Source organism: Gopherus flavomarginatus, chromosome 1, assembly GCF_025201925.1.
Source record: "Gopherus flavomarginatus isolate rGopFla2 chromosome 1, rGopFla2.mat.asm, whole genome shotgun sequence".
Classification (NCBI taxonomy): Eukaryota; Metazoa; Chordata; order Testudines; family Testudinidae; genus Gopherus; species Gopherus flavomarginatus.
Window position 1 is genome coordinate 228,580,219 of NC_066617.1, and position 27,926 is coordinate 228,608,144.

At 47.1% G+C, this 27,926-nt stretch overlaps 1 protein-coding gene and 1 pseudogene across 2 annotated transcripts in view; both read right to left on the reverse strand.

Annotated features, from left to right (window-relative positions):
* Positions 1-23,333, reverse strand: part of PDHA1 (pyruvate dehydrogenase E1 subunit alpha 1) — a 34,148-nt gene extending 10,815 nt beyond the window's left edge. Inside the window, exons 1-4 of one of the 2 annotated variants that reach the window (XM_050936662.1) lie at positions 23,207-23,333; positions 8,384-8,398; positions 5,357-5,425; positions 1,010-1,183 (exon numbers count right to left, since the gene is read on the reverse strand). In XM_050936662.1, coding sequence (XP_050792619.1) covers positions 1,010-1,183; positions 5,357-5,425; positions 8,384-8,398; positions 23,207-23,272 — 324 coding nt within the window. In that variant the 5' untranslated portion in view covers positions 23,273-23,333. The remainder of the gene's footprint in view (positions 1-1,009; positions 1,184-5,356; positions 5,426-8,383; positions 8,399-23,206) is intronic. The other variant, XM_050936663.1, reaches the window with a different exon arrangement.
* Positions 17,770-18,772, reverse strand: LOC127038683 (transgelin-2-like; annotated as a pseudogene).
* Positions 23,334-27,926: the final 4,593 nt, after the last annotated feature.

The window sequence follows — 27,926 nt, forward strand, 5'->3', positions numbered from 1 at the left end:
TGTTGTAAAGGAAAAATAAGTCTGACAACAGGGGACAAAACATGAGACTCCTCTAGCCAGCTTTTGAGGCTGGGGGCCAAGGTCCCCATCCATACTTAGAAGACCTGTAGCAATGGAGGGCAGCAGGTACAGCTGACTGCCCTGCACCTCAAAGGACACATATGCTTGACATATGGGGTTGGAGCTAGGTCCTTTGAGAGGCACTGGACTACAACAGTCTGCAGCTCCAGTATAATCAAAACCAGCATAGGAGGAGATTGATGATTAGGTCAAGGAAGGTGAAAAACTAGGAAAGCTTATGGACCACTGTCACTGCCTATGTGTTCAGCCACTTAAGCACTGCTCTTCCGATGCTCACTATGACTGACCTTTCCATTCCCCATGACCAGCAAGCAGGGGAGACAAGTATCACCAGCCCTCTCACAGAAGAGGGGATTTTGCATCACACACCCAAAAAGAGGGGAAAAGGACAGGCAGCAAAAACTATGCCACAGACATCCCTAAAGTTCTTTCCCTGCTGGCAGATACTATTTTAGAGGCCAAAGGTCTTTTGCCCCAGCCTTCCCAAAGGACATCTGGGAAGCTTGATATGGAGGAAGCAGGCAACCCCAGCCCTGCCTACACCACCACATTAGCTGTAAACAGAACATTGCAGATGCTGGTTCCCTGTGCCCATCTTCAGCAGCTTCCTGCTTTCTCCCTTGCTGCTGTTGCCCCGAGGAAGCTACAGGCAGATCATCTTCCTACCTCATTAGCTGGGGCACATATGATCTAATGTGGGTTTTCTGTTTGTCTTTTTAAAATAAGGAAAAAATAGACCAAGTTTTGGTTTATACATATGTTGAAAGAGAAGGGGAGTCTGTGATCCAGCTATGCTCTAAGACTAAGATATTTACCATTGATAAATGCTTCTAAACTTAGCTCCCTCTTCATTCAAACCCCTACATTAAATAATGCAACACATGAAGAATCCACCCTTTTTTATGAACTCTCTGGACCTGTCACTCACCTGACCATCATATAAGTGGCAGAAGCCACGAATAATCTTCTGTTTATACAGTTGGTCTGACTTCAGTTCCATGCGCCGAATTGTCTGCATAGTCTTGTAGTAACGGAGTCCCTCCTCCCGAGTCAGCAGTGCTGTAACAGGAGGGCCCTCTTCCAGACGATGGAGATCGCATTTCTAAAGAAAGAGTCAAGGAGGTATTTCAATAAGGTACATGTTCCTGTTTGCCATCTCAGCACTAAAAATCCAATATTTTAATTTATGAGGTTCAAGTTCCAGATAGTTATTAAACAGTAAAACCGGAATATTTATGACTAAACCAATGGTTCTCAAACTTTCCCAGACTACTTTACTCATTTCAGGAGTCTGATTTGTCTTGCATATCCCCAAGTTTCACTTAACGTAAAATCTATTTGCTTACAAACTCAGACATAAAAATACAAAAGTGTCACAGAACACTAGTACTGAAAAATTACTTACTTTCTTATTACTGCCATGTAATTATAAAATAAATCAACTGAAATAGAAATATTGTATTTGCATTTCAGTGTACAGTATATAGAGCAGTATAAACAAGTCATTGTCTGTATCAAATTTAGTTTGTACTAACTTCACTAGTGCTTTTTATGTAGCCTGTTGTAATATTAGGCAAATATCTAGATGAGTTGAGTTGAAGCTCTGGGGTGGGGTCGGTGATGAGGGGTTTGCGGTGTGAGAGGGGGCTCAGGGCTGGGGCAGACAGTTGGGGTGTGGGCTCTGGGGTGGGGCTGTGAATGAGGGTTTTCGGTGCAGGCTGCCCCAGGGCAGCCGCGGGAGGAGAGGACTCCCCCTAATCATCTCCCCGCCTGCAGCAGCTCCGGGGCCGGGGGAGAAGTGCCTCTCCTTGCTGGCAGCCCTGCACAACCCAACTTGCTCCCTTCCCTGTCCAGCCCCTACCTCTCCAGGCTCCTGTGGCTGTGTGACTGCAGGGTCGTTTATAGCCAGCTGCGTGGCCACGCAGCTTAGAGGGAACTTAGATACCCAGTCCTTTAGTAGGGCTATTCCTTTTCAGAGGATGGCAGCATTTTGCACCCCACAGCTATTATAGCAGTTTCATCTCCAACACCAATCCACTGACACCAGTGGGCTTACACCAGGAAGAAGCTGACCCAACTATTCTATCAGCAGACTCAGGAAGACAGCACTGCTTCACAAGTCACATTCCAAAGATAATCTAATCTAAAAACCGTAATGGCTAGCAACACAGGTGTGACACTCTGTACCTCAAAAGTAGCACCCTGGAACCGCCATATTCACCACTGTGAAATTATGATGTTTTGTACAAAGTATGCCTTGAGAGATATCATTTTGTAAGTTTAGGATTTAGAATGCATGTTTCTATTTTAATTTCTTAAGGTAACTATCTCTTTTATGCCTACCACTTATAATCACTTAAAATCTATCTTTCTGTTAATGTTTTATCCTTACCAGTGAGTTTGTCTAAAGTGCTTGGGAAATCTACTCAGGTCACAAAGGCTGGTGCATGTTCACTTTCCTGTGAAGAAGTGGTGAACTAAGTAATTAACTTACACTGGTCAGGCTTCTGACCAGTGCAAGATGGTATAGTTCTGGGGTGCAAGGCTGGGAAGCTGGGGAGGGATTGGCTGGAGCCTCTCTATTGGTGGTTCATGAGTGGCTGGGAGATCATTCATGTAACTCAGTTGGGTGTGTCCCTGCCTGTAGATGGCTGTGTAAGTGCAGTGCCTGTCAGAGGTTTCTAGCTTGAAATCAGCAACACAGTGTAGGAGGCGAGCCAGGTTGGTGGGTTTGAGGGCTCTGCGGTCCCACAGTCCAGGTTGCACCCCGGGGACCCCATCACAATAGGACCAGGTCTTATTCTATATACCAGCACATAGAGGGCCTTTTGTACAGGATTTCCCTTTGCCTGCTAAAAGGGACACCACCTTTGCAACATACTGCACTCCCCCACCCTTATACCATGCAGGAAGATTCTGTGTGGTTCTTCTCCCACCAGTCTGGATGAGCAGGAAGTGGGTACTTCCCAAAACCTGAACAGGAAGTGAGCATATATTATCGCAGATGGAGTCTGAAGTAACTAAACTGTTTTCCCCTCTCTGTGCTCCAGAACAACCTCTTCTTCCTGGGGTAGCTAGTGGCATAGGGAACATATTCTCCAGGGGCTGCAGCAAATCAAGCAATTACAGAGGATGCCCCACTCCCTCTTGCATGTTCCCCAGAATCCACAGAGACCTGAGGGAAAGCCTGTATGTTGGGAAATGGAACCCATGGCTTCTGCTATAGTGTGACATTTTGGGGTCCACCCAGACCAGGCTACTGCCCGCCCTTTGGATGCCTTGGTGCTGTGCAGCCATGGGTCAGATCTCCAACACCAGCAGTCAGCCCACAAGCATAAGGTTTCACCCTAGCTCTCACCATCCCAATTACTCTTTGCAGGGTGATGCCAGCCCTTCCAGTCCCAAGTCTCCCTAAATATGTCCATCCCAAGTTCTTAACTACCAGATACTTGGATTTTTCACATCTAAGCCATCAGCCTTGAAGACATGAAGCCAGTCCGCCACATATGAGTTTATTTTTGAACACATGCTCCACACAGTTTGCACAACAGAGACCTGCTTGGTATGAAAATAAACAAAGACAACCACAGGCTGTGCACTTTCCTATTGGATAAAATCCCTTTTCTAATAGGAGTTACATATTGCCTTAAAAGTTTCCCAGCTTACCCCCTAACTATAAGGGGGATCCAGTATTCACAGGCGCTGGCTTCCTCCTTGCCCCGGCTTTGCCCGACCCCCCCTTCACCCCTTTCCCCAAGGCCCCACCCCCAGCCTCCTCTTTCCACCCTGGCTCTGCTGGAACAGCTGACTGTGGCAGGCAGAAGGCACTGGGAGGGAGGGAGGGAGAGGAGTTGATCAGCAGGCGGAGGGGGAAGAGACGGAGCTGGCTGCCGGTGGGTGCTAAGCACCCGCTTTTTTTTCCCCGTGGGTGCTCCAGCCCTGGAGCACCTACTGAGTTGGCGCTTATGCCAGTATTCACTGATAGCATCCTGCCTTGAGACTGTCTCCCAAGTTCTGGATGCTCTTCAATTCAAACCACTTCCATTTTAAAATGGTTTGCCTTCCACCCCCCCGCCCCACTTCAATCGCTATTCACAACAGATATTAAAAGTGGGGAAAACTCCCTTCTTTCTTAGTTTTCAAAGACTGATTTTCTTTTCAGTTTCAAGCCATTTCCATTTGCTCTGATGGTTCCTCATTGTTTTTTCTTGGACCTTGCAATGGCTACATGTTTGAAGCTAAAGCTGAGGAGGTAGTTCCTCTCTGCCTGATTGCTTCACCACCCTGGTGTGAGGTGATGCTGAAGTTGCACCACAGTATCTACCACAATTTTCTATATATATTCACTGTATAAACTGTATACATCTCATAATGACAAGGAGACTAATGACTAAAACCATCCGCTCTCTCCTTGGGGTATCTGGACCCTGACTGTTACACATGGGGAGCAGCAAATACCATTCCTCTGACAGAAGACTGTCAGAGAAAACCAAATAGGAGAGAATGACCGAGCCCCTTAAGAGAACTCACTGACTTCAAACTTTAGATTCTGTCGACCCTGATAGGGCCAAGAGATGAACAATGGTATTGTGTACTACTAAGGGCCCGGTCAATCCAATGCCCGCTGGCATGCTGGGTATAAAGACAGGAGACCTTCATCCTCACAAGTCCATGCAGATGCTTAGTACATGTCTCAAGGGCAATTTAAGCTAAAGGACAAAGCTAGCACAACAATAAAAGGGTATAAACTAGTCATGAATATAGACTGGAAATTAGAAGGTTTCTAGCTATCAGAGTAGTAAGGTTGGAACTGCATTCCAATAGGATTAGTGGGGGTAAACAGCCTCCCTAATTTTAAGATAGAGCTTGATGTGTTTACGAACAGGATTATATGTAAGAGTTGTCTGAACATCAGGGGACTGGGCTCCAGGACTCAGACGGTCCCTTCCAGTCCTAAATTCATGATATTTCAGGTTTTTCATCTCAATAATTTATGCTATTTTTTGTTTTTTAGTTACCTCAGAATCTTACATTAGCATTTCAAATATCCCAAACAGCAACAATTTTTACTCTTGCCTTGTAACTTGACTTTTTTTCATGCACTGAGGGAATATCAGTTGTGAACTCCTGTCAGGTGCCGATAGATATAGAGATGTTTGGTTCTGAACATTCAGAAATTACGTCTTTTCTTACAGAGAAATCCACAGTAGTAATATCTATAACAATAGTTCTATTTAATGCTAATTCTCAAAAATGAAATATTAAGCTTCCTTACCTTAATATCAAATGTAGCTTCACTTGCAAAGTCTGCATAGTTACGAGATGCCACCACCACACGGGAAACCTAAAAAAAAGCAATACATGTTATTTAAATTTAGAAGTCAACAAACAATCCCAAGGAAAAACGAACATTTCCCCAGTCATTTAAACAATCAGTCACCATTATATGTAGCACATACAGTACTTCCAGATACTAATGGAAAGTGTTTAACTCACCAATTATGTTTATCTTCCCATAGTACTAGAGAGTAGTTTGGATTTTAACTTGTACCCTCCCCCAGATATTAGACCTCCTTTTCTAACTTGATTTTTAGAGTTTTTTTAAACAGAAGATTGGGTGCCATCTTAAGCTCACAATCGTGATCAATAACTAAGTAATAATGGAAACATAAGGATTCTGAACAGTTCTTAAGATCCTGCAAGAATCAACAGCATCAAAGGGCAGCTGTCTTTTTGTATGACATTTACCCTGCGAGAACACAGCATGAGTGAGACATAAGCTTTGTCCTGGCCCTCTGCATAGGGGTGAATTTCACCTGTATTAGAATAGCAAGAAAAATACTAGTTTTCTGAAATTCGGGCTGCTCTAACCATTTCAAGTTAACAGCTACCCTAGACCAGTACCCATGACTAAGCGGGATTTAAAATTATTCACTTCTAGAGACAACCCAGACCCACTTTAGAAAGGTAATGACAGGAGCAGATAGTTGAGGAACAAAGAATAGCATAGATTGAGCCAGAAAAGCATAGTCATATCTTGGAAACAGTGTGAAAACACAAGGGCAAGGGACCTAAGACACAGAAAGCTTCAAGAAGGAAATGTAGCAGAACAGGCAGCACATTTTAAAATAAAGCGTGCATGGATTAGGGGACTATTCCACACTCAACACTCCTTTGTAACTCTCATAAATGATGGTTATGTTGCAACGTAATGTAGCTGAAACCCCCACCCCCTCTCCACACACAAACACACACTACAGAAATCAGAATTATCCATCCATCCAATCACCGTCTATACAGCACAGTGAATACAACATTTTACCTCTGGTTCCAAAAGCTCAAGCTGCTATCTAGCTATACAAAAGAGCAATTCCAAAAAGTAATTCAGCCAAGCTGCTGACATATATGGTCACATGAAAGGGTCATATAGCACATCATGTAGTTCACCTCCCATACCACATGGACAAGATTTTTTTCAATTTTACTTTAAAAAGAAATCCTTAACAGATGGAGGTCACTTGAGTCTGTTATGATTGTGATCCTACAAGTTACCTTGGCAGTTTATTCTATTGTTTAACTGATTTTATAATCCTAACATTTTTCCTAATATGAGCAGGTTAAGACATTCTAATCCAGGACTGGGCAAACAGACATGCCAGTACATAATACTGCATGTACATTTTTAGAATAAGAGTCCTTGGGGTGTGTCTACACTACAGAAATACACTGTAGCAGCACCATGGGGTAGACACTTTCTACATCAACATACAGGGTTTTCAATCAATGCAGTTAATCCACTTCTCTGAGAGGGGTAGCTACGCTGATGGAAGAATCCTTCCATTCACCTCACCACATCTACACCCCGGGTTAGGCTGACCTAATTGTGGTGCTCAGAGTGCAAAATTTTTCATATTTAAAAATAAAGTAGCAATTAATTACCAGAAACCAGAGTGAACTGCAGTCTAAGCCTGGTCTACCTAAAACTTAGGCCAGGGGTAGGCAAGTTGTGGCACGCGTGCCGACGGTGGCACCCGAGCTGATTTTCAGTAGCACTCACACTACCAGTCCGGGGTGCTCTGCATTTTAATTTAATTTTAAATGAAGTTTTCTTAAACATTTTAAAAACCTTATTTACTTTATAATATATAACTAAACTATTGTTGTATGTAGACTTATAGAAAGATCTTCTAAAAACATTAAAAGGTATTACTGGCACACGAAACCTTAAATCAGAGTGAATAAATGAAGACTCGGCACAGCACTTTTGAAAGGTTGCCGACCCCTGACTTAGGCTGACCTAGCTACACTGCTCAGGACTGTGAAAAATGTATACACACACAATTTTATATTATATATACATAAATGTATGCCTATACACAAATACTAGATTGTTATATATTGTCTCTCTCAAGTACATTATATTTCAACACACTACAAAGTTACTACCAGTCTACAGAATATCAGCAAGCTAAATATGATCCCATTTCTTCCTCCTCTATCCCGCAGCCCATCACTTTTCATCCACATTCACCAAAATTTGGCATACCACGCACAATCCACATTACATGACTGAATTCACTGGTACCATCACTACATTTAAGAGGACACGGACTTCTTTACACTCTTCATTACTTATTCTTTAAAATCTTGTGGGAAGAGGCTGCACTTTCATCCCGTTTTGATTTACATTTGGGTTTTTTTTCCCCACCAACGTTTTGAATGGAGCAGATGACATATACAATTATTTTTCTTCAGTAACAATTCAAGTTTGCCTGAGGGTTGGTGAACATCTCTCCAAGATAATTAATATCAGTAACCAGGGATTTGGGATACTTACTGTTAGTTTGTTGCTTGGCATCAACTTACAGAAAAACAGAACTATTTTCATACTTAACACAAATATTGTTCTGTTTTACTTTCCCAGAAATTGAGTACAAATTTAAAAACTAAAAACAAATAACCCTCCACTTTTAGACTCTGAAGAACTTTCCTCAGACTAAAAACATTTTGAAGCAACCTAAAAACCCCCAATATCCTTTTAACCCTTCTTTAATGTAACAGATTAAAAGAAAAAACAAAACAACTAAGATTAAAGATATTCAAGAAAAATTCTGAAAATTAGACTAAATTAGTAAAATGTAGCAATACTAACAGTGCTCTCTAACCATTTTATATGGGAAGTTAACAATGAGCAAGGAGTTTAGGTTTATATAAAAAGGTTAGCAAGTTTGTAAAGCAGATTATGTAGGTATATAATTTTAACTGGCTAAAAGCAAACCTTTACAGAAGTGATGTGCCTTACCTCACTAACAGCTCCCTAAAGTAGCAGCCATTGGAGGAAACAAAAAAAGAGAGAAGAGTCAACAGCTGTAATAAAGCAATTCAGGGAAAAAATAATCAACAGACTAGCAAAATAAGAGAGAGTACTGTCATTTCTCTTGCTTATGGATGTACTCTAAGGCCTTCATGAAGTCATTTAACACCTGTGCACATGGAGTGCAAAGTCGATGTAAAACATTACCTTATGAAGTGCATGTAAGCGCTACTCTTGACTGGCAGTATGTTAAGTCTGACTTTGCACCAGTGTAAGTAACAAAATTCAGGAAAAAGAATCAAACCCAAAATTTTCAAAACCTGGAAGCCTAAAATTAGGTTTCTAAATCTATACCAAGATATCTCAATAGAACTAGCTTGGGCACTCAAATGTGCAATACTCCAGAAAGTCCAGACCATTTCTAATTGCGTGTCTCAATGTAGATCAGGGATCAGCAACCGTTAGCATGCAGCTCGCCAGAGTAAGCCCCCACGTGGGCCAGGGCCATTTGTTTATCTGCCATATCCGCAGGTTTGGCCAATTGCCGCTCCCACTGGCCGCAGTTCGCCGCTCCAGGCCAATGGGAGCTGCAGGAAGCGGCGTGGGCAGAGGGATGTGCTGGCCACCGAACCGCGGCCAGTGGGAGCCGCAATGGGCCAAACCTGCGGACGTGGCAGGTAAAGAAACTGGACCGGCCCGCAAGGGGCTTTCCCTGGCGAGCCGCGTGCCAAAGGTTGCCTATCCCTGATGTAGATTCAGAAGCTAGCTATCAGCACCTGGATTTTATGACAAAGATCACAGGTGGCAAATAAGCTGCATCAGAGGGGACAGATCCAGAGGAAGATTACCTCCTGACCTCCAGAAAGGGCAGTCTGCTACTTCCAGTTACAAAAATGACAAATAGCCCTTTAACTTATTAGAGTCCCTGTTGTTCAGGGAAGAATCCTGAAGTTTCCTTCTATAGGGACTATAATTCTAAAAGTAAATGCTAATAAATATAGTCTCATAATGTTAAGTGTCCTGAAATGTATTTAATATTTCAGTTCCTAATTAAAATGATCTTCACAAAAGCAGTGACAACATGCATTGCCAAGAACTAATGCCAGCAGTATAGAAGAACACCATAAGAGTTAAAAGCCTGGTTCTCGCCTGCTTTAACACTGAGGGCATAATCTGAAGGGAAAAAAAGGTTTGTTTACAGATTTACTTTACAGATTCTCCTAAAGGCATTTTCCCTCTCAATAGAGGCTCCTTCCCCTTCTGCAGAGTGAGTTTGTTTGTTTTTAATATGAACAAGATTTGGGTGACCTTTATTCTGACTGGTGACCTCAGAGATGCATTCCACAAAGCACAGGTTACAGCTATGGCCCAGCTCCAGAGCTGGGCATGCAGCACTGCTGGGCCAGCTAGGGTTAGGGTCAAGCCACAAGTTAGCCAGGAAAAATGGGGCCCCTGCTGTTGTAACACTGGGGCTAGCTCCAGGTGCAACGCACTTCCTAGCTCCTCCACCCCTGGTGAGAGCACAGCACATAGTTGCTCCCACCCCGAGGGTGGACCATCAGCTGGCTGACAATGCCCTGTCCCAAGTCCCAGGGTGACAGGGTAGAGTATTGCAGCCCTTTCTTCACAGCCCCAGCTGGGCAGCATTCTGCCTGCATCCCAATTACTAGTGCCTGGGACATCATGACACGTTTCCTTACTAGCACAGGAGAGTTACTCAGACAATACAGACAGCTCCGCAGCAAAGGACTGGATTAGAGACAAGACACTTGCTAACAGGTCTTACAGCTGAGCAGCTAGATGGAGCCTTGCAAGGGAGATTTTTGGTCCTAAGACTATTGACAAATCAGCAAGAGCCACTAGCCTGGGTACCTGGAATGCAAGAAGTGGGTTTGCTGCTTCAGACGGAGCCCCAAGCCCCAGGGACGAGAGATCTGGCTGTCTGCTAGCAGCCATGGCTTTGGCACTTGGCTTTGATGGAAGGGTGGGAGAGGGTGGTCTTGACTGGTCCCAATATCAGTCTAGACAGTCATCTGGTCCGTATGGAAATGGAGTTTGGCCCTTACAGAACTAGAGTGTAAGTTTAGGGGAGTTCTGGGTCTTGCACCCAGTGTGCAATATTGGGGACAAGGGCCCCCCCAAGGTGCTGGAATGGGGAACTTTGAATGAAGACTTTCAGGGCACGAGGCCCTGGCAGGTTTCACTGTGGCAGCACTCCCCAATATTCTAGACTGTAGACAAATATATTAAACCCTAGAGAGGAGGGGGAAGGGATGGTGGAGAGGAAGTGCTGCCAAGCTGGGCTGATCAGAGGATCTGGCGTGGCATCTGTCATAAACAGATAGCTAAGGGTTAATGTCTCTTTCACCTGAAGCACCTGACCAGAGGACCAATCAGGAAACCGGATTTTTTCAACTTTGGGTGGAGGGAATTGTGTGTCTGAGTTTTTTTGTTTTCTGCCTGCCTGCTTTCTCTGAGCTTTGGAGAAGTAGCTCTACTTTCTAGTCTTCTGTTTCTAAGTGTAAGGACAAAGAGATCAGATAGTAAGTTCTATGGTTTTCTTTTCTTTGGTATTTGCATGAATATAAGTGCTGGAGTGCTTTGATTTGTATTCTTTTGGAATAAGGCTGTTTATTCAATATTCTTTTAAGCAATTGACCCTGTGTTGTATCATCTTAATACAGAGAGAACATTTGTACTTATTTTTCTTTCTTTTTATATAAAGCTTTCTTTTAAGACCTGTTGGAGTTTTTCTTTACTTCAGGGAAATTGAGTCTGTACTCACCAGGGAATTGGTGGGAGGAAGGAATCGGGGAGATCTGTGTGTTGGATTGCTAGCCTGATTTTTGCATTCCCTCTGGGGGGAATAGGAAAGTACTTTTTGTTTCCAGGATTGGGAACAGAGAGGGAGATTCACTCTGTTTGGGTTCACAGAGCTTGTGTCTGTGTATCTCTCCAGGAGCACCTGGAGGGGGGAAGGGAAAAAGGATTATTTCCCTTTGTTGTGAGACTCAAGGGATTTGGGTCTTGGGGTCCCCAGGGAAGGTTTTTCAGGGGGACCAGAGTGCCCCAAAACACTCTAATTTTTTGGGTGGTGGCAGCAGGTACCAGGTCCAAGCTGGTAACTAAGCTTGGAGGTTTTCATGCTAACCCCCATATTTTGGACGCTAAGGTCCAAATCTGGGAATAAGGTTATTACATGGTGGCAGCGGTGGGATCTAGACAGAATCCAGAAGCCAGTAGAAATATTATATTTTTCTTTTCTCTGCTAAGGGCTTTTTAGCAGAGAGAAACAGTTGGTTTTAAAAGGGAACCAGAGAGAATTTTTTTTTCTGCTCTCTCTCGCAGTTTGTGGCTTGCATGTTAAGGGTCTTTTGTCATGCAATAGCCCTCCCATTAGGAGGCAAGTACCAGCACTTATAGGCATGCAAATAAAGTGGTTTTTCTGGTTTCCCTTCATTGAACATTAGCTAGAGAGAGAAAAGGAAAATTAGCTAAAGGCACTGTTGCTAGGCAGACTTCAGGAGGCAACAGAGAACCTGCAGTTCAGAAGATAAACACCGGAGGGCACCCCAACACAAGAAAACAGGAACCATGACTTCTAAGGCAAAAATTGACGCCGAAGAACAAATCAAAGAAGCTGAACACAGGCGACAACTGGAAATAAAACAAAAAGAGATGGAGATGAAAGAAAGAGAAGAACAGATCAAAGAGGCAGCCTACCAAAGAGAACAGGCAGCCAAAGAGGCAGCCTACCAAAGAGAACAGGCAGCCAAAGAGGCAGCCAAAGAGGCAGCACACAAAAGAAAACTAGAAGAAGAAGAGGTGGCCTACCGAAGGAAACAAGCAGAAGATGAGTTGGCCCACAGAAGGAAGCAAGAAGAAGAGGAGGCGGCCCACCGCCGAGACATGGAAAAACACCAAAAAGAAATGGAAAAACAACAAAAAGAAATGGAAAAACAACAAAAAGAGAATGAAGAGAAGGAAAAACAGAGAAAACATGAACTGGAGATGGCAAAAGCTGGGCTGCCTGTGCCAGCCAACCCTAACAACCCGGCGCCAAATATTGCTCCACAGCACAGGAAATTTCCCACCTACAAGGCAGGTGATGACACCGAGGCCTTCTTGGAAAACTTTGAAAGAGCCTGTCTTGGGTACAGCATTCCCGAAGACCAGTACATGGTAGAATTAAGGCCACACCTCAGCGGACCTTTAGCAGAGGTGGCAGCTGAAATGCCTAAGCAGCAAATGAATGACTATAAACTTTTTCAAACCAAGGCCAGATACAGGATGGGGATAACCCCAGATCATGCCCGTCGGCGCTTCAGAACCCAAAAGTGGAAACCAGAGGTGTCATTTCCCAAACACGCCTACTACATTGCAAAAAACTATGAGGCCTGGCTAACAGGAAACAACATTCAAACCTTGGAAGAACTGAACCTCCTCATACAAATGGAGCAGTTCTTGGATGGTGTTCCTGAAGACATCACGCTGTACATACAAGATGGAAACCCCAAGAATATCGCTGAGGCGGGGGAGATTGGAGCCAAATGGATGGAACTGGCAGAAAGCAAGAAAGCTACTGTCAAGGGGAACGATTACCCCAGGGGGCACACAGACCATAAACCCTACAACCGAGGACAGCCAAAGACCCCACATACCACCCAAGTAAAGCCACAGATACCCTACCCTTCAACCTCACCAGTCTCCAGTAACTCACCTCGGCCCAGTGACCCATCAGATGGAAGATGCTTTAAGTGTAATGAACTGGGACATATCAAGGCCAACTGTCCCAAGAACACCATGCGAGTGCAATTCATTACACCACCATCACACCAAAGATCCCCAGGCCCGGATGCCTCTCAAATACCCTTGGAGCGAAGGGAAAATTTGACAGTGGGCGGAAAGAAGGTTACTGCGTGGAGAGACACGGGGGCACAAGTGTCAGCTATCCACCAATCCTTCGTTGACCCCAAATTCATCAACCCAAAGGCCAAAGTTACAATTTACCCCTTCATGTCACAAGCTGTAGACTTGCCTACAGCTCAACTGCCTGTCCAGTACAAAGGCTGGTCAGGAATGTGGACTTTTGCAGTCTATGACAATTATCCTATCCCCATGCTACTGGGGGAAGACTTGGCCAACCAGGTGAGGCGGGCCAAGAAAGTGGGAATGGTTACACGTAGCCAAACCAGGCAAGCTTCCAGACCCATTCCTGTTCCTGAACCGTCCACAGAGGCCCCGTCTGTGTTACCAGAGACCCAGACAAAGGGAGTGGACCCGGATTCCATGCCTACCACTGAAACAGCCACAGCATCTCCAGTCCCAGGCCCGGAACTGGAACAGCAACCAGCACCAGCAAGTGCAACTACATCTTCAAACTCAACGCCAGAGGGCGCCAGCGAGCCAAAACTGGCAGAAGCAACAGACAGCCATACCCAAAAGGCTCAGCCAGAGCCTGAAATACCCTCAGGTGCACCAGCGGAGAGCGGTTCACCAGCAACGGAAACAACCCCATCACCTACATCGCTTCCAGAGGGACCAAGCCCAAGTCCACAGTCTGAGGAAGAACTGGTGACCCCAGACTCAAGGGAACAGTTCCAGACTGAGCAGGAAGGGGATGACAGCCTTCAGAAAGCTTGGGCGGCGGCACGGAGCACCCCACCGCCTCTCAGCTCTTCTAATCGATCCCGGTTTGTTATAGACCAAGGACTTTTATACAAGGAAATTCTTTCTGGTGGACACCGGGAAGAATGGCAGCCGCAAAAACAGTTGGTGGTTCCAACTAAGTACCGGGAGAAGCTCTTAAGCTTAGCCCATGATCATCCCAGTGGCCATGCTGGAGTGAACAGAACCAAGGACCGGTTGGGGAAGTCCTTCCACTGGGAGGGGATGGGCAAGGACGTTGCCAAGTATGTCCGGTCTTGTGAGGTATGCCAAAGAGTGGGAAAGCCTCAAGACCAGGTCAAGGCCCCTCTCCAGCCACTCCCCATAATTGAGGTCCCATTTCAGCGAGTAGCTGTGGATATTCTGGGCCCTTTCCCAAAAAAGACGCCCAGAGGAAAGCAGTACGTACTGACTTTAGTGGACTTTGCTACCCGATGGCCAGAAGCAGTAGCTCTAGGCAACACCAGGGCTAACACTGTGTGCCTGGCCCTAACAGACATCTTTGCCAGGGTAGGTTGGCCCTCTGACATCCTTACAGATTCAGGGTCTAATTTCCTGGCAGGGACCATGGAAAAACTGTGGGAAACTCATGGGGTGAATCACTTGGTTGCCACCCCGTACCACCATCAAACCAATGGCCTGGTGGAAAGGTTCAATGGAACTTTGGGGGCCATGATACGAAAATTCATCAACGAATTCTCCAATAATTGGGACCTAGTGTTGCAGCAGTTGCTGTTTGCCTACAGGGCTGTACCACATCCCAGTTTAGGGTTTTCACCATTTGAACTTGTGTATGGTCACGAGGTTAAGGGGCCATTACAGTTGGTGAAGCAGCAATGGGAGGGGTTTACGCCTTCTCCAGGAACTAACATTCTGGACTTTGTAAGCAACCTACAAAGCACCCTCCGACACTCTTTAGCCCTTGCTAGAGAGAACCTAAAGGATGCTCAAGAAGAGCAAAAGGCCTGGTATGACAGACATGCCAGAGAACGTTCCTTCAAGGTAGGAGACCAGGTTATGGTCTTGAAGGCGCAACAGGCCCATAAGATGGAAGCATCATGGGAAGGGCCCTTCACGGTCCAAGAGCGCCTGGGAGCTGTAAACTACCTCATAGCATTTCCCAATTCCTCACTAAAGCCTAAAGTGTACCATGTTAATTCTCTCAAGCCTTTCTATTCCAGAGACTTACAGGTTTGTCAGTTTACAGTCCAGGGAGATGATGCTGAGTGGCCTGACGGTGTCTACTACGACGGGAAAAAAGACGGTGGCGTGGAAGAGGTGAACCTCTCAACCACCCTGGAACGTCTGCAGCGGCAACAAATCAAGGAGCTGTGCACTAGCTTCGCCCCATTGTTCTCAGCCACCCCAGGACGGACTGAACGGGCATACCACTCCATTGATACAGGTAATGCTCACCCAATTAGAACCCCACCCTACCGAGTGTCTCCTCATGCCCAAGCTGCTATAGAACGGGAGATCCAGAACATGCTACAGATGGGTATAATCCGCCCATCTACCAGTGCATGGGCATCTCCAGTGGTTCTGGTACCCAAACCCGATGGGGAAATACGCTTTTGCGTGGACTACCGTAAGCTAAATGCTGTAACTCGTCCGGACAACTATCCAATGCCACGTACCGATGAGCTATTGGAAAAGTTGGGACGTGCCCAGTTCATCTCTACAATAGACTTAACCAAGGGGTACTGGCAAGTACCGCTAGATGAACCTGCCAAGGAGAGGTCAGCATTCGTCACCCATGCGGGGGTGTATAAATTCAATGTCCTTCCTTTCGGCCTTCGAAATGCACCCGCCACCTTCCAGAGGCTGGTAGATGGTCTACTAGCTGGACTGGGAGAATTTGCAGTTGCCTACCTCGATGATGTGGCCATTTTTTCAGACTCCTGGCCCGAACACCTACTACACCTGGAAAAGGTCTTTGAGCGCATCAGGCAGGCCGGACTAACTGTTAAGGCCAAAAAGTGTCAAATAGGCCAAAACAGAGTGACTTACCTGGGGCACCAGGTGGGTCGAGGAACCATTAACCCCCTACAGGCCAAGGTGGATGCTATCCAAAAGTGGCCTGTCCCACGGTCCAAGAAGCAGGTCCAATCCTTCTTAGGCTTGGCCGGATACTACAGGCGATTTGTACCACACTACAGCCAAATCGCTGCCCCACTGACCGACCTGACCAAAAAAACCCAGCCAAATGCCGTTAAGTGGACTAATGAGTGTCAAAAGACCTTTACCCAGCTTAAGGCGATGCTCATGTCTGACCCCGTGCTCAGGGCCCCGGATTTTGACAAGCCATTCCTAGTAACCACAGATGCATCTGAGCGTGGTATAGGAGCGGTGCTCATGCAGGAAGCAACAGATCACAACTTCCATCCTGTCGTGGTTCTCAGCAAGAAACTGTCTGAGAGGGAAAGTCACTGGTCAGTCAGTGAAAAGGAATGCTATGCCATTGTGTACGCCCTGGAAAAGCTACGCCCATATGTTTGGGGACGGCGGTTCCAACTACAAACTGACCATGCTGCACTAAAGTGGCTTCATACTGCCAAGGGGAACAACAAGAAACTTCTTCGTTGGAGTTTAGCTCTCCAAGATTTTGATTTTGAAATTCAACACATCACAGGAGCTTCTAACAAAGTAGCTGATGCACTCTCCCGTGAGAGTTTCCCAGAATTCAGTAGTTAAAAAGTGTTCTTAAAATGTAGAAGTCTGTTAGTTATATACTTAGGAGTATAGGTAAAGGTGTATGTGTTGTATTAATCTGTTTATTTTCAAGTTCTAGAAGGAAATCGCCGCCAGTGAGCTTCCCCACTGTCTGCAATTTGGGGGGCGTGTCATAAACAGATAGCTAAGGGTTAATGTCTCTTTCACCTGAAGCACCTGACCAGAGGACCAATCAGGAAACCGGATTTTTTCAACTTTGGGTGGAGGGAATTGTGTGTCTGAGTTTTTTTGTTTTCTGCCTGCCTGCTTTCTCTGAGCTTTGGAGAAGTAGCTCTACTTTCTAGTCTTCTGTTTCTAAGTGTAAGGACAAAGAGATCAGATAGTAAGTTCTATGGTTTTCTTTTCTTTGGTATTTGCATGAATATAAGTGCTGGAGTGCTTTGATTTGTATTCTTTTGGAATAAGGCTGTTTATTCAATATTCTTTTAAGCAATTGACCCTGTGTTGTATCATCTTAATACAGAGAGAACATTTGTACTTATTTTTCTTTCTTTTTATATAAAGCTTTCTTTTAAGACCTGTTGGAGTTTTTCTTTACTTCAGGGAAATTGAGTCTGTACTCACCAGGGAATTGGTGGGAGGAAGGAATCGGGGAGATCTGTGTGTTGGATTGCTAGCCTGATTTTTGCATTCCCTCTGGGGGGAATAGGAAAGTACTTTTTGTTTCCAGGATTGGGAACAGAGAGGGAGATTCACTCTGTTTGGGTTCACAGAGCTTGTGTCTGTGTATCTCTCCAGGAGCACCTGGAGGGGGGAAGGGAAAAAGGATTATTTCCCTTTGTTGTGAGACTCAAGGGATTTGGGTCTTGGGGTCCCCAGGGAAGGTTTTTCAGGGGGACCAGAGTGCCCCAAAACACTCTAATTTTTTGGGTGGTGGCAGCAGGTACCAGGTCCAAGCTGGTAACTAAGCTTGGAGGTTTTCATGCTAACCCCCATATTTTGGACGCTAAGGTCCAAATCTGGGAATAAGGTTATTACAGCATCCCACAGCCTGTCATGCCTGCTTGCGATGCACCCCGGTTGGTGCCCATCTGCAGCCCAATCACATTCCTTCAGCTTGTCTTTAGAGAAGTCACGGCGGTTCTCCTGGGATTTCTTCGGGAACCAGTTGGGGTCTCCAACGAACAACCCATCTTGCTTTGTTACAGCCAAGCCCCTCAGGTTCATCAGGGTCCTCTGCACACAGGCCATGTTCTTTCCTTCCCAGAGGTCCACAGTCTGGAAGATGTCACTGGGTGCAATGCCATACTGCTCAGCAGCCCACAGGAACTGGGAGATCTGTTCCATCTGCTTGAAGGCCTTGTTCAAGGGATCGGTGTTGGCAACAGACCCCTGGCCCTTTGGGTAGAGGCTGTTGATGAGTTTGCAGAGCACTGTGCCATCTTTCAACCACTCCTGGAATTTCTCTTTCCCGGGCTCAGGCGGCTGGATGCCCCCACACTGTGCCAGGATCCACTGGGTGAGGATCTGCTCCAGCTCTGGATCGTATCGCTTGTCAATCCTCTGCTGAACCTCCCAGCTGAGTCTGTAGGCTGGTCCCGTTTGCCATGGCAACAGTGCAGTGTCTGCTGGCGACAGCCTGGAGCTAGATGATTTCTACAAGAAAGCTTTCCTCCCTTCCTAAGGCAGCACTCTGCCATTGTACTGTCAGTCTATAAAGCTATAATTTATAGAGGGTTTGGGGGTTTGTTTTTTGAGTTCTCAAAATGAAATTTACTAGAAATCAATTTTTAAACTGCTTCATGGAGCTTACATTTAATACATTTTATTTGGCTGTAACCACACTGAACATAAAGTGAAGCAACAGGCAAAAAACCCCAAACATAAGATTAGTGGAGTATACAATACACAATGAAAGGAGAATGGGGGGAAAAAAAACCCATAAGAATTGGGCTGCAACAGAGACATTGAGTGAGTGGAAAAGGAAAGGCAATTGACAACTGAAAGAATTCTCTCTGCTTCTACTCATACCCTCATTCCATAATCTTGGAAGTTGGTGATTGGTGAATCAGCCTGGCATGTTTAAAAAGCAGAAACAAAACTCATTGGTCCAGGCTGCAGACGAAGCAGGAGCACAAACCTGATTCAAAAAAATCTACCATTTTAGTGTAGTGCTCCAGAGTGTGTTTGGTGCCTTCCAGACATGTAATAAGACAATGTGGTGTAGAATAAGGAGGAGGGAGTAACAGCTCACTAAGCTCATTTGTCCCTGTTATATTCCTATCCAGCCCTCAAACTTGCCAATTTTCATTTACAAAATGTCTCTATTACTTTTCTCCTCAGAATGTTGCCCACTCATCCACTGTGCCTACTGGATGACCTTAGGCAAGTCACTTCACCTCTATGTCTCAGTTTCCCTCTTCTGTAAAATGAGGATAACTATATTTACCTCTTTTGTAAAACGCTTTGAGATCTTTGGATAAAAAATACTATATTAGAACTAGGTATTAGTAATCACTTTTACTTTCTATTTTTAACCTATTAAATCCTCATCTTTGTCAAAGTAACTCCTACCCATGACAATCCTCCTCCCATCCCATGTCCTCTCTCCATACAGCAGGCCTGATTCCGGTTTGCCTTCACTGGTTAACCAGAAGTAACTCTGCTAAAGTCAAAGTTACAAAGGTATAAAACTAGTGTAGAAAAGATGAAAGTCAGACCCATTAATTTTCTTAGCCCCTCTTCCAAAATCTTCTCCAAATTAGCCCCTACCATCCAAGAGTGAGCAAGTCACTCTATCGGTCTCAGGGCTTGTCTACACTTACCATGCTGCAGCTACACTGAAGTACCGCTTAGTGAAGACATTACCTACACCAATAGGAGTGCTTTTTATTAACTGGCGTAGGTACTCCACCTCTCCAAGGCGCTGTGTCAACGGGAGAAGCCCTCCTATCAACACAGTGCTGTCTACACCAGAAGTTAGGTCGGTACAACTATGTCACTCAGGGGTGTGGAAAATGCATACTCCTGAGCGACGCAGTTATACTAGCATAAGTTCCTAGTGTAGACCGAGCCTCAGAGGTCTCTACTGAGTGGAAAGCACTCTGCTGCACAAGCTGGCTTTGCCAGCCTCTTTCCACCTGGTGTCAGATTCATGCGCAAAAAGTCACTGGGGAAGCTCTTTTCCCACGTGATATTGAGGAGGTCACACCAAGAACAGAGCCAAAAGTCATTCTCCTCACTGATTAGTTTCAACACCACAAAGGTGGTGGGTTGTGTCTCAGTCACTCACTGGGGGGCCTCTTGTCTATATGGAAATGAGTTGTGAAAGAAGGATCGGGATCAAGACTTATAACATTAAGATGTAAGCTCATATAAAACTTCATTAAACAAAGCAATTTCACTAAGCGTGGGACATCTTTTCCTTAAAATAATCTGAAATTTCAACAGCCCAGTACAAGATTAGGGAATTGTCTGACTATATGCTTCCTGCAATATACAAATTTCACACTCAAAATACAAAAACAAACAGCAAAAAGATATACACTAACAGTCTTCATAATCATGTCAGTACACTTGAAGTGGGATCACTTCTTAGATCATATGAACAGAAGAAATGTGGGAAATCTTAATTTAGAGAACACTCTTATCTGTTTCAAACCGTAATCCATCTTTGAATGAATCTCTTTAGCTCACCCAGCAACTATTTTTAAAAGTTTTCTTTCCAAAAGCATACTAAGAGAATTTGACCACATATGCTAACATCATATCACTTATTTGCACAAGTACTAGACACTGAATTACACAGCCTAAGAACAGAGCACAAGACGAAAAATCCTGAAAATTCACACAGTAGTAGTTCAATAATGTTTTCTGTGATTCACTCTCTTTATGTGGTGTCAACACTTCAAAAGTTATTTTTAAAAGCTCATCAGCAAAATGAAATCTAATCAATTTTTTAAAAAGGTTGGTCTCCTCCATAATTTTTCTGAGTTTACACACACAATTGACTACACATGGAAAACACTGAAACTTCCTTTGTATAAAATTATGTCAAATGTACAAAGTAGACAAACTGAAAAATAAGAATTTTATTCTCTGGTCTTTAGTAACCTTAGGATGACACATGCAACAACAGTAGATAAAATATATATATATATACACACATACACACACAGTGGTAGGACGTTTTGACAGTATCTGTAAATTAGCATTTTTGTTAGCATTTTGAACTTTCCCTCTCAACCACCTATTCTCATTTTAATCCTTACATTTAGCTATTTTTTTTTTTATCACTAAAAACAACTGGAGAGAGTGAAGAGGGAATTTTACACTAGATTACTGTGGGCTGACCCCAGACCCAGGATCACTGAGATTAGCAGTCAGGAAAAGATTAACTCCCCTTTTCCGTCTCAAAATATTTACCTTTCATTAACCCATTCGGTATTGAACTGCTCTGCATATTACTCTGATGTTTTAAATTGATATTCTATTTAAACTCATACATTCTTGTTCCATTAAGTACATCTGGCAAAAGATGCACTAAAGACAATTGAAGTCTTAGGGCTAGTCTACACTGGCAACGCTAAAGCGCTGCTGTGGCAGTGCTTTAACATGGCTTGTGTGCTTGTGGCACAGCACTGGGAGGGAGCTCTTCCCAGCACTCTTAAAAAAAAAAAAAGACAAACTAACAAACCCACCTCCACAAGGGGCATAGCTCCCTGCACTGGTGCACAGTCTACACAGGCACTTTATAACGCTGAAACTTGCTGCGCTCAGGGGGGTGTTTTTTCATCCCCGAGCAAGAAAGTTGCAGCGTTGTAAGGTGTAGACAAGCCCTTAAGAAGCTCAAGCTACTCCCTGCCCTCCTTAACCCTCTCAGTGCCTCAAGATCACTCCCACTTTTGTTCCTTACTTCCCTTCACTATCAAGAGTTCCCAAGTTGGGTGAAGAAAAGGTTGGACTGACCTAAATAGGGTAGGACAAAGCACTCTGCAAAGCCTGTCAAAAAACAAACAAAACATTTTTCATTCAACTCTCAAACAGCATACCCTTCCAGCTCTTAGTGAGCCCAAGCCAAAAAAGACTGTTGCTCTGCCACTGGAACACAGGACCAGCTTCTACTATCTGGTTTTAATAGCATTTCATGTGATAATATGAATATCACTGCAAGTTTATACTGCACTTTACAAACCTGTATTGACATATTGTGCCCTGAACTATTTACAAAGTAAGTTAATCAAGACAGACACAAGATAAGACAAGCTGTTATAAGGAAACGCTTGGGGACTGATATTGAAAAGGTAAAAAGGATCTCTGGAAGTGAGTTTTGAACAAAGATCTAAGGAGGAAACAATATTTGGCAGATGAAAAGAGGGAGACTATGCCAAACGTACCAGCAGCATGATGGGATATGTGTAAAAAAATAATTGGAAAGAACATACAGAAACTGACAGAATGAGGACAGTTTGCAATGCTCAAGAAGAATAAGTGGTGATGGTAGGGAGAATTCATGAAGCAATCAGAAAAAGAGCATTAAGCAAGAGTTTGACAGTGCGTTTGCACTTAAAATGCTACAGCAGCACAACTGCACTGTTGTAGTGCTTCAGTGTAGACACTATCCACACCAACAGAAGAGATTCCCCCACTAGTGTAGGTAATCCACCTCCTTGAGAGGCAATGGCTAGATCAGTGGAAGAAGTCTTCCTTCAACGTAGCACTGTCTGCCTGGGGATTTAGGTTGCTCCAGGATGTGGATTTCACCCTACAGTTAACCTAACAAGTTTCTAGTGTAGATCAGGCCTGAGACAGAGGACCAGATACTCAGCTAGTGTAACAGAGTACCCATTTACACCCACGGATGATCTGACCTGAATTAGGAAGCAAGACAAAAAGTGATGCCACAAGGGCTAACAGAGACAGGTAAGAAATGGCAGGTGATCTCAAGGAGATATTTTCAACTTGTAGTGAACCTAAATAAACCAAACCCATGCTCCAATTTACTATGTATATCTGTGTACATGCATGAAGGGTAATTGTGCCTGGACCTACAAGAGAGAGCCCCGGGGTCTGGGAGCAGCTCACTGTAGCAGCATATACCCAGACACTGCCCTTAGGAGGGCCCCTTTCTGGGCCAGGGATCCCCCTTCAACTAATAGAAGGGGGAGACTGAATCACGCCGTTCTTCGCGTTCTCATTTTAAACGTCTTTAAAAAGCGCAGTGACTCCCCGGTTGCTGCACCTGCAGCAGCAGCGGGCGGGCGGGCGGGGACTTTAGTTTTATTTGCAGCAAGACACAAGGAGGCACCTCGGGGCGGCCCCGCTCCCGGGCTCAGTTTGCTCCAGCCACACTCACAACCGCGCTCGGCTTCCGACCCTCCCCGGGGAGCCCCGCGGCCGGGCCCGCCCCGCTCCCGCCCCAACGCGGATCGATCGCGCCGCTCCCCGGGCAGCGACGCCCCCGCCCCTCACCGGTCTCGCGGCGGCGGCCGGGCCCTGCAGCACGCGGGACAGCGCGGCCAGCAGCATCTTGCGCATGAGGGGGCGGCTGCGCCTGGCACGAGCGGCCTCCTGCCCTCGAGTCTCCTTCAGCGAGGGCCGCGCCCTCCCCCGCCGCTGGGCCGGCCCTGAGTGACGGCGGCGGCGCCGCGTTCCAGCCCGCGCGCCAGCCGACCGGCGCCTTTCCCTGCGTTTCCGCGCGCTGTACGCGCCCAGCTGGGTCCGCGCCTCTCCCCGGCCCTGAGCGGGTGGGATGTGGGGGGAGGGGACGCCTGCCCGGTGCCGGTGGGAACTGAGACTGGAGCGTTATCAGCACGAGTGCGCTAGTGCGCAAGGCAGGGCCGGGGCCGCTCCCCAGGGCCCGGTGCGGCAGGGGCGGGAGTGTTCGCTACCTGGGGCAGTCAGTGCGCAGCGCCTGCGTTGGGCTCCGCGTCCTGTGCATGCACGCGAGGATCTCTGCAGGGGGGAACGGGGCCAGAGGTGAAATGTACGTTTCTGTCCCTGGTTGCTGGAAACGTGAGCTCTCAATCGTCAGACACTGGAGAAGACCCACTTAAAAACATCAACTTGTGTTATTTTCATGTGCTTTTTTAAAATCTCAGATTCCGGCGGAGGACTTGGTGCATAATCTTTTCATGCTCGTGGTTAGCAGTGTTGCATTGCAGGGAACTGCAAAGGAAAGTTAGGAAGGCAGAATGTAATGATCTGAATGGGAATCTAGCCAGAAAATCACTCAGACTAGATCTGACTGAAAAAAAAAATGAATGTTTTTAACAAAAAAGGGATATACTTTTAAACAAATTATGAAAAATGTTTCTGTTTTTCCACCTACTCCAGTTAATTTCTCTTTTGACTGTCAGCAACTTGAAAATTAAATATGCACAATTTAAGAGGGAAGGTACTGTACATCTGGGGTCAGGCTTGAGTTATGAGGGATGACCAGGTATCGGTTACAAGGATCACAAGATACATACATATCACTAGGGCGGGTGCAAGGATATTTTGCGCCCTAGGCGAAACTTCCATCTTGCCCCCCCCGCCAAAATCACATACATTATACACAATACACGGTCAGAGAGTAACATGTTATAATTTAGAATTTATGTTTCCGCGCTTTAAGTTTAGCAAATTTAGAAACAAGTTCCTCCAAGTCAACGCTGTGAGCAATGTCATGTTCTATTGACAAGGTAGATAGCCCAACAAGTCTTTGTTGCAACATTGATGTTCGCATGTATGTTTTCATCAACTTGAGCTTGGAGAAGCTTCGCTCACCACTGGCCACAGAAACTGGGAGAGTCAAGAGGATGCGAAGAGCAATAACTGTTTTAGGGACACTATCTGTCAGCTGGGGGTCAGGGCTGTGGGGGGGATGGGGTGAGGGGGTTTCCAGCTCAGAGAGACTGGGCTCGGAGCTAGGGGTCAGGGCTGTGGAGAGGATGGGGTCAGGGGGTTTCCAGCTCAGAGGGACTGGGCTCGGAGCTGGGGGTCAGGGCTGTGGGGGGGATGGGGTCGAGGGGGTTTCCAGCTCAGAGGGACTGGGCTCGGAGCTGGGGGTCAGGGCTGTGGGGGGGATGGGGTCGAGGGGGGTGCTTGGGGGCACAGGGGCAGCTCAGCTCTGCAGGCTGCTGTTCTCTCCAGCCATCCAGGCACAAGGGGAGCAGCAGCAGGGACCAGCCAAGGACCAAGGGGGCAGGAGCACAGGCACCTGAGGCCAAGCTGTGGGGAAGCACTTGCTTACCTTGCCCAACACATGAGCATCGCGGTCCTCTTTCTTCCTCCACTCCACGAGACCACTGCTGAGGCCCTTTTCTTCTCCATGCCCCTCGCTGGGGCTGACGTGGAGGCTGAGCCAGGGGGCAGCCCCCCGCTTTCCTCCAGAAGCCCTGGTATCGCGCTGCCCTTGCAGGGCTCCTGCCACGTGCCCTAAGCAGAGCTGCACAGCTCTGTCCAGCCGCCGGCGCCCTCACCGGCAACGAGAAAAATGGCACAGGCTGGAGCCCCTGCTCTGGGAGGGAGAGGGATTCTGAGCCTCTGCCTGCAGCCCAGGGATTCCCCTGGGTCAGTGCGCCGTGGGCAGCCCGAACTTCTGGGCTGCCGCGGCGGCACCCTGACCCAGGGGACCCCCTGGGCTGCTGGCTGCCGCGGCGGCGCCCTGACCCAGGGGAGCCCTGGGCTGCTGGCTTCCGCGGCAGTGCCCTGCCCCAGGGGACGCCCTGGGCTCCCGGCTGCCACGGCAGCACCCTGACCCGGGGGGGCCCTGGGCTGCCGGCTGCCGTGGCGGTGCACTGCCCCAGGGGACACCCTGGGCTGCTGGCGGCGCTGCCGCCGGCAGCTCAGACTCCCTCTCTGTCCCAGCAGCAGCGGCTGCTCAACCATTTAAAAAAAAACCTTGGTGCCCTAGACAACCGCCTAGTCCACCTAAATGGTTGCACCGGCCCTGCATATCACCTAACCAGCATAGACCCAGATTGAGGTGCAGGAGTTTTTAAAGTGTCAGTGGATAAAAGGGCTCGGGTGCGCCACCCATGGAATGTATTAAGAGTCCAAGTCAGTATCAGTGTAGCGAATAAGTAGGTGGGTGGGGTGAGTCCGTTGGTTAGTGAGGGAAGGAAGTGGGTTATTTCCCTGGTCAGCGGTCTCAATTACTCAACCTGGTATTGATGGTGTCCTGTGATGTGTTCCATATAGATGTTTCTGGACCACGTGATGGCATCGGACACCATGAGCTGTCTCATGAGCCAGGCATAGCGTTGACCGACTCCACAGGCTCTCAGTACTGGCTCATTGTGGCAGTCCCACGAGGCCAGGGCTCCCATATATCTGGACCTCGTAGCCCTGGGCTGTCAGGATGTCGGCCAGTGGGGTGTACTTCAACGCCTTCTGTGCTCAGTCCTTGTGGAAGGCCAGTGACCTGTTTTCAAATGGCACCATGACGTCTACCATGAGGACCTTCTTTTCTGCGTCTGTCACAGTGATGTCAGGTCACAGTTGGCTGTCTGTCCCTGAGATGGCATAGTCGACAGTGACCTTCACCAGGGACAGCGGGATGGCTTTCACCAGCTGGTTTTGGATGGCATTGTGGCAGTGCAGCCAGGCTCCAGAGTGCTGTTTGCCTCCACACAGGACGTGGGGCAGGGTCTCGTTGTCATAGCAGCACTTCCTGCAGCACTTGTCCTGGTTGCCGTGGCGGATGGCTCCGTTGAGGGGAACGCAGTTGAGTTGGGCCCGGTGGACAAACTGCCAGTCGGTGAACCTAGTGAAGCTGCCCCCGGGGAGGAAGTGGTTGTTGGTGTCCCGCTTGCTGGACACCTTGAACACCTTGCCCTAGTCTGGCTTCCGCTTGAGGTTCTCGGCATAGTGGCAGCAGATGGTGTCTTTCAGGGTCCTTTCCAGCATCATTCTGGCGGTCGGGATGATGATGGCGTGGTCCAGGGTCCTTATGTGTGGCACCAATATTGCCAGCTCCCAGCGCTCCTCGCACCACTTCCAGCGGCAGCCGATCCTCTTTTCTAGGTGTCTCGAGGTGCTGCGGGCACAGGACCAGAGAGAGGACAGGTCTCCCCTTTCTCTCCTGAACTCAGCCTCCAGGGAGTCGCTGAAGTAAGTGGCAACGTCCTGTTCAGAGGGGGCCCTAGCGATGTGTTTCCTGACCATGTCCTGTACGGTGTCCTACATAATGCTCCTCACCGTCAGGTCCGGGGATGTCAGGAGGCGGAAGGCATAGGTCACCGCCACGTCGCATAGGTCATCCATCCGAGGTACGTTGGCGCCGCACTGCCTGTGGTAAATGTAGATGATGTCGGTGCTGACCTGGGGAAGGTAGAGCCATTTCCTCACCAAGTGTCTGATGGTGCTGTCAGCCTTGTTCAGGGGCACCTTGGCTACGGCCAATGCCCTGAGGACAACGTAGATGTTGGGGATCAGGAGGATATTGAGGGCGTTAATCTTTTGCCGGGGCCAGCAGGGAGGAGTCAGTTTGGACCAGGTCCCGCAGGATCTCTACAATGATGTCTTCGGGGGTCTGTCAGATGTGGACCCCTCTGGGTGTGCCCAGGTGTTGGTATACCTCTCACTCCTTGAGGGAGGCCATGGGCTCACCCTGAATCAGGAACCTTGATGCCTGAACCAGAGCCCTGGCGCCACCATCGATGTGGAGGGAGGTGTATTTTTTGGGGTTGAAACGGAGGCCCATCCACTCGGTGGCTCGGCTGGTGATGTCAAGCAATTGCTGGAAGCTTTCCGCGCTGTCAGCGACCAGGGCCAGATCATCCGCATAGGCCAGGATACTGATTCTCTTGCCGTGCAGGTTGAAGCCAGTCGGGCCACTGGAGATGGCTTGGATGAGCGGTTCCATGGCCAGGTTGAAGATGATGGGGCTGAGGCAGCCCTGTTTCATGCTGCAGCAGATGGGGATGGCGTCCGTCTCTCCCTCCGTGTCATGGATAGCAGTGGTGCAGTCCTTGTAGAAGTCCCAGAGGATCTGGATGAAGGTTTCTGGCATCCTGAACTCTCTCAGGGTGGAAAAGATGTGATGGTGGGGTATGGAGTCAAAGGCATTGGTCAGGTCAAGCCATGCTACAGCGCACTGCCTCCTGGACCTCCTGGCCTCCTAGCCGCCTGGATGGCTGTCTGAAAAAGGAAGTTGTGCTCATAGCATCCCTCACAGGACATGAAGCCCTTCTGCGCTGAGCTG